This window comes from Panthera tigris, chromosome A1 (genome assembly GCF_018350195.1).
Source record: "Panthera tigris isolate Pti1 chromosome A1, P.tigris_Pti1_mat1.1, whole genome shotgun sequence".
Classification (NCBI taxonomy): Eukaryota; Metazoa; Chordata; class Mammalia; order Carnivora; family Felidae; genus Panthera; species Panthera tigris.
The window spans coordinates 205279203-205297619 of NC_056660.1; the positions used below are offsets into that span (position 1 = coordinate 205279203).

Here is an 18417-nt window from a genome sequence, read left to right on the forward strand (position 1 = left end):
GTTACATTCATTACCTCAACTCTTCTGCTTGAGAAAACAGCAAAGAGAAAAAAGAGAAACATGTATACTTATGGGAAGCAAGTCAGAATTCATGATTTGAAAAAAAAAAAATTGGCAATCTCTCTCTAATGGACTTCGGACAATATTCTACAAAATACTGCTCTGTTTCTGTACCATTTCCATCAGAAATTCCATTCACTCATTAATTCAAAAACAGCATCTATGGAGTGCCTATATTTAACGAAGTATGTTGTATGCTGCTAGGGATTTAACAAGATACAAGTTACATATCCTGCCTTCATAAAGCTAATAATCTAGCATCAGATTTGTTTGTTTCTGGCCATGACACAATCACTGGCTTCACAATCATGCTCCCACAAAGACAAATAGAAAAGATATACAAAAGTAAAGGAAAAAGTACTTCCAAAAGCATCAGAGAGATACCAAGGTCATGAAAATTTGAAGGTACAAGATTCTAGCGAGAAGTCTAAAGGGGTGATTACAACATTTGGTAATGCCTTTCTCCTTGAGGTATTTGTTAAGTTTGGGAAAAAAAATGCTTAAAGGCTGCTAAACTAAGGAGGAACTACAGCTCATGGCTGAAAAGCTGAGTAGAGTTTTTAACAGTCTAATAGGGCTAGGGGACAAAGAGGTAGAGTCCAGTCCTGTCACAAAGGAGGGACCTAGGAAGATATCTCAGACCTTCCACTGGGATCCCTTAATGGTAACACCCTAGGAACAAAGGTAAACCGGACATAAAACAGCCTTACTGTTTGCAGGAAACAAAATCAAGTATCTTCTAGAGGAAGAGAACGTCATCCAAAACCTCAGACTATTCCATTATTTTTTCACACATAAAGTCTGGCATTTAATCAAAACAGGAATGACATTTAAAAGGAAAAGAATTCACCAAAACCCCAAAAAAGACAATAGAAACAGACCCCCAGTAGGTCCAGAGAATGGGATTAGCAGCCATGGACCCTGAAATAACTGTGATTTACATGTTGGGAAAAAATTAAATGACAAGGAACAGAATTTCAATGGAGAAAAGGAAAGTATAGAAAAGTGGACAAATGAAATATCTAGAATTGGAAAATGAAATTAAGAACTCAACAGAGTTCTTAAAAGCAGATTATATACAAGTGTACAGAGAATTAATAAGCTGGAAGTTAGATCAATTAAAAAATATTTAGGATGAAACAGAGAGAAGAAAAAAATTATGTAAAACAAAATAATGTAGTAATATATACAATCTAAAAAAATATATCATTTGTGTCTTGTGAGGAAAAATGGGCAAGAATTGGACAGAGGCAATAATTGAGGACACAATGGCGAAGAAGCTCCTGAAATTGACAAAAGACATAAATGCACAGATTCAAGAAGTGCTTCAAATATTAACCAGGGTAGAGACAAAGAAAATCACACCTCGGCACATCACTGTGGAGGTGCTTCTGAAACCCAAAGACCAGAAAAAAAGAGAAATTCTCAAAAGTGTCCAGACATAAGATTTCCAAACCAGAAGTGGTATGACTAAGAGTGAATGTCTCACTAGAATAAAATCTTTAAAGAGCTTAAATAAAATAACTGCTAACCTAGAATTTCTTACCCATAAAAACATCCTTCAAAAATGAAGATAAAACAAAGACATTTTAAGATGAACAAAGACTGGGTCAACTTCTTATCAGCAGATTCACAATAAAGGGGAAAAAATCTCTTCAAGCGAAAGCATCTTATTAAACGTTTCAAAGAACCAACTTTTGGCTTTGTTACTGTAAGCTAGAAAATGTTTATATTCTATTTCAGTAATTTCTGCTCAAGGACTCCAGGAGAGAGAGACAGAGAGACAGATAGAGACAGAAACAAAGAGGAAGAGAGGAGGTCCTACAAATAAGAAAAAGACAAACCAACAGAAAAGGGGAGCTAAAGATTGGACAGTCACTTCACCAAAGAGGATATGCAAATGGCAAATAAACATGAAAACAGGCATCATAACATAGTCACCAGGAAAAATATAAATTGAAAAGTCAAAATTAAAAAATAAGATATTGCTACACACTCATCAGTATAGCTAAAATTTTTTAAAGATTGTTGATATCAAGTGTTGATAAGGATACAGAGCAATCTTGGCTTCTCAGATCCTGGTAGGGATGTAAATTAGTACAACCATTTGGGAGTCTGGTAGCATCTACTAAGTCTAAATGTATGTACATCCTATGACTCAGAGACTTTATTCAGAGGTATATACCCAAGAGGAAAAAGATGTTCACGTGTACACTAGGCTTTTCTCCAAGGCCTAGACCAACTGATATAGCAAAAAAAATGTATCTCTACAGCTCTATCCATCTGCTGAACCAACTAATACTGCAGGACAATCAAGGAAGTACACTGATTTGGTCACATCCCTAGAAATTGAACTATATGGGATGTTCTGAAGGTCTTAGCCAGAATGGAGCTCCCTGGCCTATTCGAATTTGCACCAGAAACGTTAAAATTGCAGTGAAATGTGCCTCGCCTAACAGAAGCACTATCAACTAGAGACTGCTGAGGGCTTTTTCAAGACACAGCTGAAACTTGAACAGGAGCATATGAGCTTCTCAGGAAAGGAATGTCAAGACACGGGCCACACAGTGAGCGGTTATTCGTCTTGATTCATTCCCTTCCACATTATTCTCTCATCTTAAGTTATATGCTACAACCAAGTCCACTCACTCTGACAATGCATTTCCCCAACAAGCCACTGTAAATCTTCTCCACATCTGGCTACAGGGTCTCCAATTAGAGAGTAACCTTCATTGCAAGTATATACTATGTTTTTCCCAACAGGAAACATGGCACCTTCATCCTAAAGAGAAATAAAAGAGAGAGAGAGAGTATGTCTATTTTGCATTAAAAAAAGTTTCTTTAGATATATTTGGGCTATAAATGATGCCTTCTTTTAGTCATCAGGCAAACTAAGTTCAAATAACTAATTTAAAAAATTATCTGTAAAAACAATTTTCCCTGTATGGTCCTAGTCAACAACACTGGTACTACCATTAACTAAAATAAAGCTATTAATGCCACATATAATTTATTAATTGTCCCCAAATACCAAGCACTGTACTAAGCATTTTACCAAAATTACTTTTGTGGACACTGCCCAAGTCCCTTCCCCCCCAGCCCCTGCATGTTCCAGGAAAAGACAGTTGTTATCAGATCTCGGAAATGTACTTGTTGGTCAGTTCTTCATAGTAAGACGTCATGGGCTGCTCATTGGCCATACCGCCTAATAAAAGCTGGTAGGAACAGACAGAAATGTGCAAATCCTATCAGCATGTTTATGAAAGTTTAAGTTTCTCACTGACGACTTTTAGAGGGAGCGTAATGCTGATCTTCTCCCATCCTAAGCTCCAGCCCCTACCCTGTAAGGGAAGGGCCACTGTGGCTGGGCCAGATTCAAGGACATGCCAGGAGGTGAGCTTTCATGGTGAAGCAAGGAAGAATTTGAAGCTGAAACTTAAAGGGGTAATCATGCTCTTTTGGGATCTCTATTAGTTCCTTTCCTCATTCTTGGGGCTCTCTGCCACCCCAGGGGTGGTAAAGAAAATCGGCCTGGGGAAGGGCTGAGAGCTCGGCATTAGCACCTGGCTACTCCAGCCATTAGAACCAAATCCCAAGGTGCCTTCTACTATTCACTGTCAGTCCTGGTCCAGTCTGGCTCCAGTTGGTAGGAAACAAAGGACCCAGGTTAATACTTGAGTTTGAATAAATTGGGAAAGGACAGTTGATTTGCTTTGGTTCTAGCCAATAGGCCTTCGTCTGCCTGACAGAAGGGACTGTTATAACAGTGTCCAAACTTGGTTCTGTATCAGAACCACTAGTAGCAATTTAAAAAAAAAAAAAAAGCACAACTCTCAGGCTCTATCCTAAACCTACAGAATGAGAAAGAAAAAAAAAAAAAAAAAAGGAAGGTAAGGGGGCAAGCAGCAATCTCTATTCTTAAGTTCTCTGGGTGACTGTGATGTAGCCCGTCCATGGGGCAGTGTTCAGAACCCCTGCCCCTTACAGGACACCACATGCACTGGAGTTTGGGACAACAGTTCACGGTTTGCTGAAGTATATGAGTTTGTTTGGCCTTGTTCGCCAAGCCTGTGTTTCCTTCAGGAACTTAGTAGATTGTGGTGACTGTATTGGGACAGAATGAGTGTTAGAGATGCTGGGCTCATTCCCTTCTCTACACACACACACACACACACACACACACAGAAGCCCTCTTCCATTTCCCAACAGTATCTACATTTGGGGAAACTTCAGCAAAATGTCAGTGCGTGTGTTTAAGGGCCTAGAATTTCAAAGGCAAACCCTCTGAGAAAGCAAGGCTGGCAGCACTGAGAGGGTCCTGACGAAAGCCTCCTACGTGAGCCGGGAGGAGACTTCATTGGAGCTTGAGGCCAAAGCCTCATCATAACAAGCAGTGAGAAGAGCAGAAATTAATATGGCCACAAGGCCAAGAAAATTCCCTAGAATGACAAGTGGCAGGTAATTTGTGTTCCTTCCTAAACAAGAAAATCGCTCCAAGTATAATGACCCATATCTCACCAATGCTGGCTAAATGTCTTATTGGCTTCTGGAATAAACCCAATATTTCTTCCCAAACCCAATATTTCTGAAAAAAAAATTTTTAAAGACATTTCTCAGGACGCCTGGGTGGCTCAGTCAGTTAAGTGTCTGACTCTTGATTTCAGCTCAGGTCATGATCTCACAGTTCATGGGTTCAAGCCCTGCGTCTGACAGCACAGAGCCTGCTTGGGATTCAATCTCTCCTTCTCTCTCTGCCCCTCCCCTGCTCTCTCTCTCAAAAGTAAATAAATAAACATTTTTAAAAAATCTTTAGAAAGACATTTCTCAGTGGCAAGAATAGAGAAAGTCCTCTTTGTTGCAGAACTTGCTTATGGATTCTTATTTTAGTGTTAAGAATGGAAATGTTTAACAGCCTTCTGGCATGATTACATTTCTAATTTCATTGGGCAGCAGTATTGATTTACCTTACTGCAGAAGATATACTGCCTTCTGCAGAATTCTAATCACCTTGGCCAAAGAAGTACAGTCACAAACTAAAACCCTTACCACTAAAACTAAAATGCACATATAAACTATTTGTAGCACTATTTCATCATGGAAGAAGGAAATCGATTATGACATTAGGGAGAGAGAGAACTTGGAGCAAAGAGCATATGCAGAGGAAAACAATATATCTTTCATAACCAACTTGAACAAATCCATCTTTCAAGGCAGGAGGTGATGGACAGAATTCTTTTGGAACCAAAGACAAAGGAAAACAATGTGGTTCAAGCAATCTGAAAGGAAAAGGAAACAAAACATAATTAATGTGATGGATTTCCATAGCATAATAAACATTTTGCACCACAGTGAATTTTTCATTAACATCTGAAAGAACTCCATTCCTGTAAACATGCTGATGTGCTATTTTTGTCATTCTCGGGATCAATATCTGATCATATCCTGTGATAGAAAACTCAAACATAAACTACCAAAAAATAGCTACTAAGTCAGTAGTATGAAAAACAAAGAGAAAGAAAAGGAAATAAAAGTCTCTGGACAAAACACCTACTTCATGGGATTTCTAGAGGTCACCTGCCTCAGACCTACTTTTTCTTCGGCTGTCTGGTTCTGAAGTGTCTTTAACACGGAATTGATTCTGGATTAAAACTAAAGGAACTCCTGTTAGTGACCCTGCAAGAAAGGGAACATCTCCTCTGTGCTAGGCACCTTGGCAGTTGCTCTGTAAGTACGCAACATCTCAATGCACCTTCACAGTAACCCTATGAAGTATGCGGTGAAAAGAAAGTTTGAATGATTTGCCCAAGGTTATAAGGTAATAAATACCAGGGCTGCATTCATGTTGTAGTCGGTTCGGCTCCTAACGTCATGCTCTTTCACCTCCTGCAAGGCAGTCTCTAGAGGAAGCTCATAATAATGGTAATCCCAGTGACATCCATCATTAAACAATAGTTTTATGGCCTCTGAAGCCAACGTGCCACCAGTATTACCTCCACTCCAGAGACCTGAAATTTGAGGGAAAGCATTACAGAATAGCCCGTGAATGTCGCCTCCTTCTCAGCTGAGTTCCTTATACGCTTTCCACACTTTGAGGAAACTCAGAAATGTGAAGTATTGATCACGATTTTCCTCTTTGTACTGAGCAGGAGGAGGAGAACATTCTCTCCCTCCAAGCACCAAGAAGAGTGAGAATTCTTCCAGTGCCTCCGTAGGATGCTCCTTTCCTTCCAGCTTCATGTCTAGTGGCCAGGAAAAGAAGCCCAGTCCATAGAGGCCTCCTCTGCCGGAGACTCTCATCCTCCCAGAGATATGTGCCCCGAAGGTAGCTTCTCCTCCTAAAGTAATTCCATATGCTCGCCAGCTTCCTAGTCAGGAGACTTGATGAATTTGCAAGGTCCCGGCAAGTGGGAAGTTGGTGTCAGACAACTGGGCTAATCAGTGAAGATATTAGCCATCTAGAGCATCTGGCTTTATGCTTAATCATGAATAAATGAATGAATGAATGAATGCATGAATGAATACATGAATAAATGAATGAATAGGATTGGTATATCTGAAGAGTAATACAACTATTAATCAATGCTTACTATGTGCTGGGCACTGTGCTAATCACTTTCTATGCTGAATCTCATTTAATTCTGACATTTTACTATTGTTTTACCTTCTATGATTATACTAATTTTAGAGGTGTTACCAAGGTCACACAGCAAATTGGCAGATCTGCTTGATGCCAAAGCTGCTGCTCAGATCCCCTTGGCCAGATGACCTTCTAGTTACCCAGCCTTTTGTAACATCTGTATCAGAAAAACTTGAAACACACAAGTGCAAGCTGTCCACACATGCCTTCTTCCTTCAACTGATCCCACTGCTAAAGGCAAAGTCACTGATAAAAATCGCCATTTAATTTTTAAATCTTTTAATAGCAGCAATCACATATTCCACGCTTCCTGCAGAGGGCACTCTATTCTATGCAATTGCCAGGAGATCTGGTCACCATTACCGCAAATGCTGGAGTTCCTCCTCCTCGCATTGCCTGCTTTCTGTTGGCTCTCCAATACAGGACTGCCCGCCTCCACTGGGAGGTGGGTTATTGCATTCTCGGCTCCTTGATTTCTTCCCTTGAACGCAGGGGCCCCAAGAGGACCAGCAACTCCATCCTCCATCAACCCCTCCTGTAAGATAAGAGAAAGACTGTTCAGAAAGTACTTGGAGAGAAAGATTTCAGAGTCTAGTATTAAGCTTCGTGCTCAGGCAGTTATTGAGGGAGGGGACAGTCTGGGCACATACTACCTTCACTCTGTTCAGGAGGTCTTCTTCAATGACCATAATGTCTCTGCACATTGACTGGGTTTGGTGATATTAAGGCTGCATCAACGAACTTCTTGCAATTATATCTTAAATTTGTTTACTATTTTAGAACTGTTTCAGAGCATTTTGTCATACCTCATGCCATTCATTTACTTCTCACAAGAATGAATCCGGGTGGGCAGGAAATCTGTTACCATTCTCATTTGATAGGTATGGGATCTAAGGCAAGGGGGTTAAATGTCATGTCCGGTGCTGCAATGGCTGCCAAGAGTCCTGTCCAGGCAGCAACATGGTCTTATGGCCGAGTCCAGGCTCCTCTCATTACAGCAGTTCCTACTGTTAACATTTTTATTGGAAAAGCCATGGTTGGGCATGAGAAGAACATAATCTACTGGGTTCCAGACTGCCAACCTCAGAGCTGGCACTGTACAAAATGAAGAAATGCATAAGAAGGAGAAATGCTTTTACCTCCTGTCAACATCCTTCAGTCTGCAGGCACTTCCTCAACCCAGCCTGGCCACCTTCCAACTCAGGGCCGATTCATGACCAGCGGTGCTTTTAGAATTTTCCCCCATCATATACCTTGGGGTAGGCAAGAGAGAACTTGCACTATATTCTAAGAACTTGGCTTTCCTGGTTACAAACAGATCTCAGAGACCATGCTCCTGAAACATTACTTCCAATTGATAGATGGTTTTGTTTACTGCTCCTTACCTAGTTCTACCGTGTAGCCTACATCCGTCTCCCCTCCACTCGGCACCCACCCCTCAGTATCATACACACCAAAACTAAACTAATGTGATTATATCTTCCAATGAGTTTCCTTATGCTTTCTTCCATAATTAGAAATTGAGTTAATAAAGTAGTCCTCTGAGTATATTAACAGGGGGTAACAATAGCTTGATATATTATGATCGCTACCCCAATCCTTACCAGCAGGGGGAGCTTCCATTTTATCAAATAACAGGAAATCCAAGCCACAAAGGAATGAAATCAAAGTGGTAGAATTTCAATTTACCAGATAGGCTACTTGGGAAGACATTTGGAGGCAAGGAGGCTTTCCTGACGCTTGTCTACAAGCAATCATAGTTCAGTCATGTATTCATTCATTCATCAAATATTTGTTAAGTGACTTCTATGAATCAAGCCTTGTTGGGCTCTGGGAATAAAAAAAAGGAATCACAGCCCTGACCTTAAGAAATGAGTTTTCTAGAGGAGAGAGGCATATAAATAAATACAAAACTGTCCCACACTTTGTCTACTCATAAAGTCAAACTTCACACAGTTCTGTGTGAACTGACGTGCCTTTAAAGCACCAAGCATTCAGTTGAGCACATTCAGCAGATGTTCAGAAAGTATTTGTGAGTAATTGATTGATAAAACATAATACAAAATAGAAATAGAGATATTTCAAAGAGCTTGCGATTGGAAAGGTTAAGCCATGTGCACACTAGCTGCACAGACCTGTTAGGACAAAACCTCAATGAGCTGACTATAGCATAAAAGAGAGACGTGTTTTAGGCATTAATCTATTCTAATGGAGAACAGGGAATGGAGGGCATGGTGGGTCTATTCGTTAAGACAGGAAAACAGAGACAGCAGAGGGCCTTAATCCCCTTGCTAGAACCCAGAAGTGCAATAGGAAGGGAGACACTAAATTAATACACAAAGAAGCATGATCTCAGGGATCAGCGGGAAAGAGTGATTCCTTTTTCACAGTGTCCAGCATAACTAGCAAAAACTCAGCACACTGACCTGCTTCATTTCCCACGAGGACTCCTTGCTCACAAGCCACACCAAAGGTGTATGGTTTGCAATGGCACTGACACTGGGTCCCCTCGACGGTGGCAATGCCGCCATTTTGACAAGGTTGACAATGGCAGGGGTCATATTCATCCAGATATTCCTCAAGAGCCCGCTTCAGGTATAGTCTTTTCACAGAGGCACAGGGTACTTCCTTTACCAGCTCATACAGAGGGGTCAGCTATACAGATAAAGACATCATGGTCAGTAAATCGGGGTTTTAGGCAAGAATATTTTTCTCCTGGCATTTAGGCTGAATCTCCATTAAAATAAAAATCAAAAGCCACTCTCATCCTAATTCCAATTATTTCTTGTTCAAATAAAAAGAAAGCAATTCACTTTCTTTGCAAGACAAAGGGAAAAATAGGAGTGAACAGGGAAGGAATATTTTTTGTATCTTGCATAAAACTTTTCAAAACCAACAGGACATTCATTTTCTAGTTATTGAAAGATTATTTTGAAGGAAGTACATTTCTACCTTGCAGAGGGCAGAAGAAAAGGAAATGCACTTAAATTACAGTGAAGAAGCAAGTGCAATTAAATTTAAGATTAAATACCCAGCTCTAAGAGACTTAATATGTCTCTTAGCAGAGACCATGACTCTTTCTTCCTGACAAAATTTAAAATAGACAGACATTACTTCTCTGTGTTGAATATGTCTGATGAAAAGCAGCTTGGAGCCCCTAGATGTGCTGGCTAAGCTTTAACAATCTGCTCTCCTAAGAACAAAAACGCTCTGATTTGTAGCATTTGCCAATTTCTGCAGCATAACTACTCTTCCCATGGCCGATTTCAGGTTGCCACTGGGATGCCAGTGACCATGGAGTCGGGAAGAGATAGGCACCTTTGGCTGTTATGAGGGTCCATCTTGAGCTGGCTACAGCATACCACTGGAGTAGGAGGATAACTTACAGACCCAGCCACATCTCCCTCCGTCTCTGCCCAAACTCTCTCACGCTGCATTATGAAAGAACTGACTGGATGGCATTGCGTGGACATATACCTATAATAAGTTAGCACAGCTATGATAGTGACAGTCCTATGTGGACAAATGCAGAGTTGAGAATGAGAAGGAATGTCTGATCCTCCCTAATCAACAACTTAGAATTTTTTAAGATTTGTAACGGGGCACTGGCATTGAAAATAGGTCATTGTGAGTATCGATGGTGGCACGTTATGATAAGACCTCCCAGGAAAACTGGACTCTTCCTTTTACCCTTACTTAGAGGCAAATGGGTGGATATGGTGTTGGGAGGGTGCTTAAGAAACTTTTGTAATTCGGAGGGGGGGGGCGGATTATAAAATGTGTCCAAGTTTCACCTGAGACATTTCTTGACTCCCATGACAGAGAATAGAACATAGAATCAGTTCTGCCATAGCACTTGTTTTGAAAGGCTAAATTTGTTCCATTGGGATGGATGTGTTAGGGAACACCATGAGCATATCACAAATTTCATACAATTTCATCCGTAAGAAAAACCAGGTGAACCCAGAAAAGTGGACACAACTGAACCAACATAGGAATACACAAAACAAACACACACACGCAAACACACACTTCAAGCATCCATGCAGTTCACCGCCTGTGTAATATACTACACCCATCCACATCTGATGCAGGAACCGTCTGTCCTCTGGCAGCTCTCCTCCTACCACTTCCCAATAATTCAAAGGCTCTAACCCACCCAGCACCCAGCAAGCTTCAAGTCTTTTTCTAAGAATTGTGCTACATTAATATATATGCGTTTCTTAACAATTTAACACATACAAAGCTATACTATTGTTTTTACTGATGCCTATTTTTTTTTAATGAGTGTCATAGATCAAGTTTTTGAGTATTGTGTCCTTAATCCATTTTCCCCATAAGCCAGGGGGTCTTCATTGCGCAATTCTGTCTAGCTGTCTGATTTTAGGAACACATACGTAGCATTATGACAGAAGTGACTGTATCAATAAAACACCCTAAAATTCTGCCAGTCAGATTTGTTCTATTTTAATTTACATGTCTCCAAGAGCCTACATGCCATGGCCAGAGGAACAAAGGTGATCTGATGAGACAGTAGACAAGCCTAAATGCCTTCCTCTTGCAAGAATCTATAATTCCTCTGAATTAGAGACCAAGGAAAACATAATCAAATTTAGGTCAAAAGCTTAAAATGCAAATTTTGTTACTAATTTCTCTTGGGATTTACAAGACATTTAACCTTTACAATTGAAATATGGACATGCAAGATAATGAATCTTCTGTTTCTTATTATTATGTATGCACTCATTTTGCTATACAAAACATAATTGGGATACAAAAATGCTAATTACAGCTGTCTCTGTTTAACCACCTTGATTTAATCTCATTTTCCCAATGCGAATAAACATGTCTGCTTTGTGTGCTTTCAACAGAGCAGGACGTACCTTTTGTTTTATGACTTGGGGAAGACCAGTCACAGATTCCGCCCACGAAGCATATCGCTCTTTGTTTCCAGCAGGATTGTCCAGCTCCAGGAAACTGAGGCCAGACACGAAGCCCGAACTGCCCCCCCTGACAAATGGGTTCCCTCGCAGAACATTGCTTTGAGTTCCTATACGAGGAGAAATCAAATGAAATAGGTCAGGATGCACAAAGGAAACAAAGAGAAGAATAAAAAAGTGAAACGTCTCTCAAGTACTAAAACACAACCCATCCCATTCTGGTAAAGGACAAACTATGGACACAATGAAAACATCAGTGATTGCCAGCAGTGGTGGGTGGGAGGAGTAAATAGTTGGAGCACGGAGGATTGTTAGAACAGTGAAATTGCTCTACATCACACTATCATGGTAGACACATGGCATTATACATTTGTCCAAGCCCATAGAATGTACAACACCAAGAAGGAACCCTAACATAAACTATGCACTTTGGGCAATGATGATACGTCAACGTAGATTCATCACTTAGAACAAATGCACCCCCGTGGTGGAGGATGCTGAGAGTGGGGAGGCCTTAGTTTCTGACAGGGGTATATGGAAACTCTCCGTACTTTTTGCTCGATTGTGCTGTAAATCTGAAACGACTCTCAAAAATATCTATTAAAAGGAAAAAGAAAAGAAAAACACAATCATTACCTGACAGTAGATGATATTAGGGAATTATTGTTCATATTCTTAATGTTCTTAGTATAATAAGAACATTATGTTATACAGGAGACTATCTTATTTCTTAGGAAATAAATATATATTTTGGGATGAAGCATCATGGAATGTGTTTCTAAATGGTTCAGCTAGGGGCGCCTGGGTGGCTCAGTCGGTTAAGCGTCCAACTTTGGCTCTGGTCATGATCTCGCAGTTTGTGATTTCAAGCCCCACATAGGGCTCTGTGCTGACAGCTCAGAGCCTGGAGATTGCTTTGGATTCTGTGTCTCCCTCTCTGACCCTACCCCGCTCACACTCTTTGTCTGTCTGTCTGTCTCTCTCAAAAATAAAATAAACATTTAAAAAAAATTTTTTTAATAAAAATAAAAATAAATGGGGGAGTTCATTGCATCTGGAATATTAACTAAGCAAAAAAAGCTATTAATTAACAGGCATACATTAACACATGAAAAGTGTTCTAAACAGTAAATACCAATTAAATTCTTTTCTGCATTTAAGTGCCTTATAATTTCAGAAATATTTTTGTCTCCATTTGTAATTGATTTTTATGCTGGTCATGACTGGAAATTCCTAACTTGCAAACCAGATTTGGGGTGATCTTTAGTTCATTTCTTTTAATGAAATTTTGCAATTTCATAAAATTTTGCAAATTCAAAAACTGTGCATTTATCAGAAATTATTAAAGCCTAGGGTGCCTGGGTGCCTCAGTCTGTTAAGCATCTGACTGGCTCAGGTCATGATCTCACAGTTGGTGAGTTGGAGCCCCGAGACAGGCTCTGTGCTGACAGCGCAGAGCCTGCTTGGGATTCTCTCTCTTTCCCTCTTTCTCTGCCCCTCCCCTGCTCTCTCTGTTTCTCTCTCAAAATAAATAAATGAACTTTAAAAAAAAGAAACTTAAAAAAAAAGAAATTATTAAAGCCCGGTGTTTTTGACAAATTGCTGGAGTGCGTCCTCATTGTCATTGTTAGCTCCAGTTTTGATATGCACATAGTCACCCTTTTAAGGCAGCTTATCACAACTAAGTTCAGTCCCTCCGCTACCTGGAGCCGAATCATCTGGAGTGACTACACATTTCTGAGCTTCAACACCCGCTAAGAGAACAGCTGGGAGGAGAGCCTTGGAACCAGCATCTTAACAACTTCCCGGGTAATCCCCGCGCATAGTAAACTTGGAGAAATCACCGCCTGCCCTGGCACACCTGTTTATGAATTACAGATTCTGAGAAATCCATTTTAATTTTATTTTTAAGCCTGTAGCCTCTCTCTCCATACCTCAGGGAGCTCTCTGCTCCCTCTGGCCCTCTTCCCCTAGACAAGCAGCATGGTGCGACAATCAGGAGCCCAGACTGTGAAGCCACACATCATGCCTTTGAATCTCATGTCTGACGCTTACCAAACGTGATCGTGGGCAATCTTTCTGTCACTCGGAGTCCCTGTTTGTATAATGAGAATATGAATAATACCTAACTATGTGTGCTATGTGTGCGTTAAACACAACATCAAATAAAATCAGTGAGCAGCTTCCAGTAGCCAGCCCAGCTGATAACTGATGTCTCTATCTTCCCAAAGCTCCCACTCATCTCTATTTCCAGATCACCATATTTCCATCTCTTTCAAAAGCATGTCCTCCTGGGGCACATGGGTGGCTCAGTCGGTTGGGTGTCCGACTCTTGATTTCGGCTCAGGCCATGACCTAACAGTTTGTGATTTCGAGCCCCACATCAGCGTTGGATTGGGATTCTTTCTGTCTCCCTCTCTCTCTGCCCTTCCTCTGCTCATGAATATTCTCTCTCTCTATCCCCCTCTCTCTCTCTCTCAAATAAATAAACTTAAAAAAAATTTAAAAAAACAAAACAAAACAAAACAAAAAAACCATGTCCTCCTCCTCTGTCATGCCAACTCCACGAAGACAGGCATTTTCTCCGGCATGTCACTGCTTGTACCCCAGTGCCTAGAACAAATCCTTGCATGTACCACAGGCTCCATAAACAGTTGATGAATGAAGGAAGTGAATGAGTAAATACACCTGGTTTCATTCCTCTGTCTTCCTCCTTCCTACAGTTATCTGCCAATATCCCAAGAATCCCCACTTCCTCAGTAAGAACTCTGGCATCTGGGTCAGTCTTCACCTTTGCCCCAATTTATGCTGTCACCGAGAATTTAAGCTCTAGTACCTGCTCAGTCCATTGCTACCACACTAAGAAGTTCACTGTAAGGCAAGTTAAGTTGTAATCACCAAATTCAATGAACAGTCTCCAGCCCTTCTCTTACTTAGCTTCTGTCTAGAATTTCTCTTTATTGACTTCTCTTTCTCCTTTATTTTTAATGTTACTGATCTTTTCTGGTTCTTCTTTTTTTTTTTTTTTTTTTTTTTTACAGTAGGCTTTTTGCCGAAACTCATGAGTTGCATGCTCTACCAAACTGAGGCAGCCAGGCACCTCTTCACTGATTCTTATCCTGTCAGATTATCCCTTCTCAGTCCCTCTTCTTTCTCTACAACTTTATCTTTGTAACCTTTCATTTAATCACTTCCTGTACTAAATCCTTTAAGGGTACCCCCTTGTTACCAGAATGAAATCCAAATTCCTTAACAGGGCATCTAGACACAATCTAAATCAGTTTTTTTTTTTTTTCCAGTTCCTTTCTAAGCACTCAAAGAATAGCACACCACCTTCCCCACTCCCTCTGCCATCACCACGACCACCACCACCACCAGCAGCAGCATCTGAGCATCCATGTCAGAGTGGAACTAAATCTCTCCTGTTGGTGTCCTTTTTCTAGGCTGGATTGCCAACTGTCACTGCAGGTGGAAAAGGTAGTCTATGCTGAGGACACATCTACAGTGCCCAGGAGATACCCAGTGAACTTTCCGTGGCAGTGTCTCACTGTCATGACATATGAAAGAGAGAGCAGAGGCAAAAATAACCAAATACATTTTTAAAAACACAAGATAGAACACCTGCTAAAATTTCAGAGGACCTTGAGGCCAGGAATTAACCACAAGAGAGAGGGATGGAGATTAAGCTTGTAATGCAAATTGCCCCCTTCTTATTTACCTGAATCTGATTTTAAGGCATCTTCCAGCTCCTTGCATTTGCCCTTTGATGACGAATACAAAAATTTGAAACTTGATGAAGTACATGTCTTTATATCTGTTGAACTAAGACCTGAGGGAAAAGTTTTAAAGGTTTTATTTCTGCATTTGTTAAACACGTCTTTTGAGATGCAGCCAGGTGGGAGGATAGGGATACTCTACTATTGTGGCCATCTAATCAAGAGTGATATGATAGGGACATTTTCAAGTGCTGTAGGAGGATCAAGGGTCAGAAAAAAGAATATCTTTTTTGTTATTAAACAAAATAACACATACATGCATACACTTAGGAATGAAGCATCGTGTGTCTGAAACTTACTTTCAAATGATTCAGCAAATTTTGGCTTCTATTTTCTTGGATCAGAGAGAGGAGACTGGGGTGATTTCTACATGAAACAGTGGAAGGAACACCCGGAACAGTGATATCTTTGACCCACATACAGTCAGCTTCTCAAGTATGAAGCAAACAGATAAAAGTAGGCATGTGATGGTCCCAGTCCACCTACTGGAAACCCCAAAAGCTGGGTTCTGATTCTATAGCAATTAATTCCTAAAACCTCAGATCTACTGCCTCAATCTCTTGATTTTAATATGTTTACTATCTCTAGTTTCTAACAATTCCTTCCCATAACTCATAACCTCAGAATGTAACAATTTCTACTCATTATCAAATGGAGTTTTGCCAATGCATTTTTTAAAGAAGGATAGAAAATAATAAGTGTGGAAATATATTTTTCTTATATAATTTTGCTAACTGTATTGTAATAATCTCAATATTTCTTAAGGAATAATGGGGGGGATCTATTACATCTCAGGAGTTTTGATTATATTTCAGTTAGAATTTTTAGGAAGGACAGAAACTTCTCAAGAGTAAAATTTTTACTTAAAAAATATGTTTTGACCAAATTGGAAAGCTTTAATAAAATTCTCCCCCATTTCTTTAAGTGCTAAGGAATAAATGGTTGGGAGGCAGTGAAACTAAGTTTAGATCAAGCCACTTGCTGGATTAATTTTCCAAAGAAATATTGTCCCTGTCATTGCTACAAAAAAACTTGTGCTTATACATCATTTCCAACCAGGGAAGTTAGAAAAGTTCAAATTCTAGTTAAATCTTAACTGGTAACAAAAAAACTAAGCCCATTGGGGGAAAAAAAAGCCAATGGAAACATAGAAAAATATTGTAATTCACCCACAAGGGAAGGTTACAAGATTTCCTCTGAATCTCATGTAGTAAGTGTTATTCTCCTCCAAGGTTGTAAGGGAGCCTTGACTGAAGAGAAAGACCCCGAAGAGGTGATTTGGAATGGAGAAGGAAGTGTGGACATCAGCTGAAGGACAAAGTTGGGAAGAAGTAGGTTTGACTTGGAATATTAGTAAACCAGCCAAAAGGTCTTTGGAGAGAAGGAATGGACACTAAGACACCACCCTCTACCCTCCCACATCGGGACACATGGTGAGGACTGTCCTCTTACTATGGGGTCTGAAAAAATCATGAACTCCGTGGTGTGCACTGATTCTAACAAAAATCAGGCCATTCTAGCAACAACATAGCATAAGGAAAAAGTTCAGCAGACTTGGGAGCAAGTTAGACCTCCTTACAACCCATATGCCCTTGGGTGAGTCTTATCTAACACTGACTCTCCATGTCTCAGTCTGTGGGACAGGAATTATAGTGGCCATCTGTCTGGGTAGCAGTGAGGATCATTGCTAACATGTAACTTGCCTCTTGTAAGAAAGGCATCCAATAAATTCAAGACATTATTATAAGACTTAGGTAGTAAGCAAACTTGTGATATCCAGAGCAGGTTTTTTTTTAAAGGAATGTGAGTGGCAACGAACAGAGGTAAATAAAATACTTCTTTAAAACATTTTGATTTCTGAAATATAATACCTTATTAGCTTTTCCTCAAAGAATATTACTTAAGCTGAGAAATGGAAAACATTAAAAAGTATTCTAAAAATCCAATCAATACCTCCTGGAGACAGCCAGTAATGATGATGGTTATCTCACATTTCAGGGTACTAGCCAAAAGAGTAGGCAGTTTGAAGAGTTTGAGTAGATTATAATGGATTCACACCACTTTGGATTCCTTTGCCATTTAATCTCTATTTGTCATACTTTAAATCTCTAAAAGTTTAAGCTAACTACATGTTATTTCCCCCATTAAAATTCCTGCAATGCTTGTAGTCAATAAATTTTTTTAATACTCTACCGCTTTCTTTGATTTTTTCTGGGTCCACATAAAATAGAATTTTGTACTCTCCTCCTAAGGACCCAGACTGCAGATAATGTGTCCCATACTGGTCGATTAATCTTCGGTAGGCACCATAGTCATACAGAGAGGGAAGGTAGGAGAGTTCCTTCCAGAAGGGCTCAGCAAGTTGTAAAAATTCTGGATTGTTATTGATAAACTGAGCCACTTCCACAGTGTTCTGGACAACCAACAATTGATGACTCTATGGGAAGAAGGAAGAATAAAAGGAGTTTTAGTTTGAAGATAAAAAGTCAGTGAAATTACTTTCCTGTTCAATGTCTCCATCAACTGCCACCTCTGACCCAAACTATATGAATTTTTATTTTTGATGCATGATGAGGTCTTTTCTGGGCTCACTCACCTGAAGCAATCTAAAGAGTTTTTGGAATGCCAAATAGGAAAATCTGAGTGATATGTAATTTCTTACATATATGGCCTTTAAAATCTCAACTAGAAAAAAAAGCATCATCTTCATTCCCTACTAAACAAGCTCACAAATAGGTATATAAAATAATGTGTCCCTAAGGAGTATACATTGACAATGACTTATAGGTAAGGTGAACATATAATTTATATCTCATACTATGGTTCCTCACTTTATAATGAGGCTTTTTTTTTTAAATTTTAGTGTAATTTACATACCATGTTATATTAGTTGCAGGTGTACAATATAGTGATTCAACAATTCCATATGCCACCTGGTGCTCATCACAAGTGCACACCTTAATCCCCATCACCTGTTTTACCCATCCCCCCCACCTGCCTCCCC

At 39.9% G+C, this 18417-nt stretch overlaps 1 protein-coding gene across 1 annotated transcript in view; it reads right to left on the reverse strand.

The window, feature by feature from the left end:
- C7 (complement C7) overlaps nucleotides 1-18417 on the reverse strand; it is a 55697-nt gene that overhangs the window by 11811 nt on the left and 25469 nt on the right. Inside the window, exons 8-14 of the mRNA XM_007095439.3 lie at nucleotides 17607-17850; nucleotides 15356-15466; nucleotides 11581-11747; nucleotides 9124-9352; nucleotides 7061-7232; nucleotides 5249-5336; nucleotides 2710-2842 (exon numbers count right to left, since the gene is read on the reverse strand). Coding sequence (XP_007095501.1) covers nucleotides 2710-2842; nucleotides 5249-5336; nucleotides 7061-7232; nucleotides 9124-9352; nucleotides 11581-11747; nucleotides 15356-15466; nucleotides 17607-17850 — 1144 coding nt within the window. The remainder of the gene's footprint in view (nucleotides 1-2709; nucleotides 2843-5248; nucleotides 5337-7060; nucleotides 7233-9123; nucleotides 9353-11580; nucleotides 11748-15355; nucleotides 15467-17606; nucleotides 17851-18417) is intronic.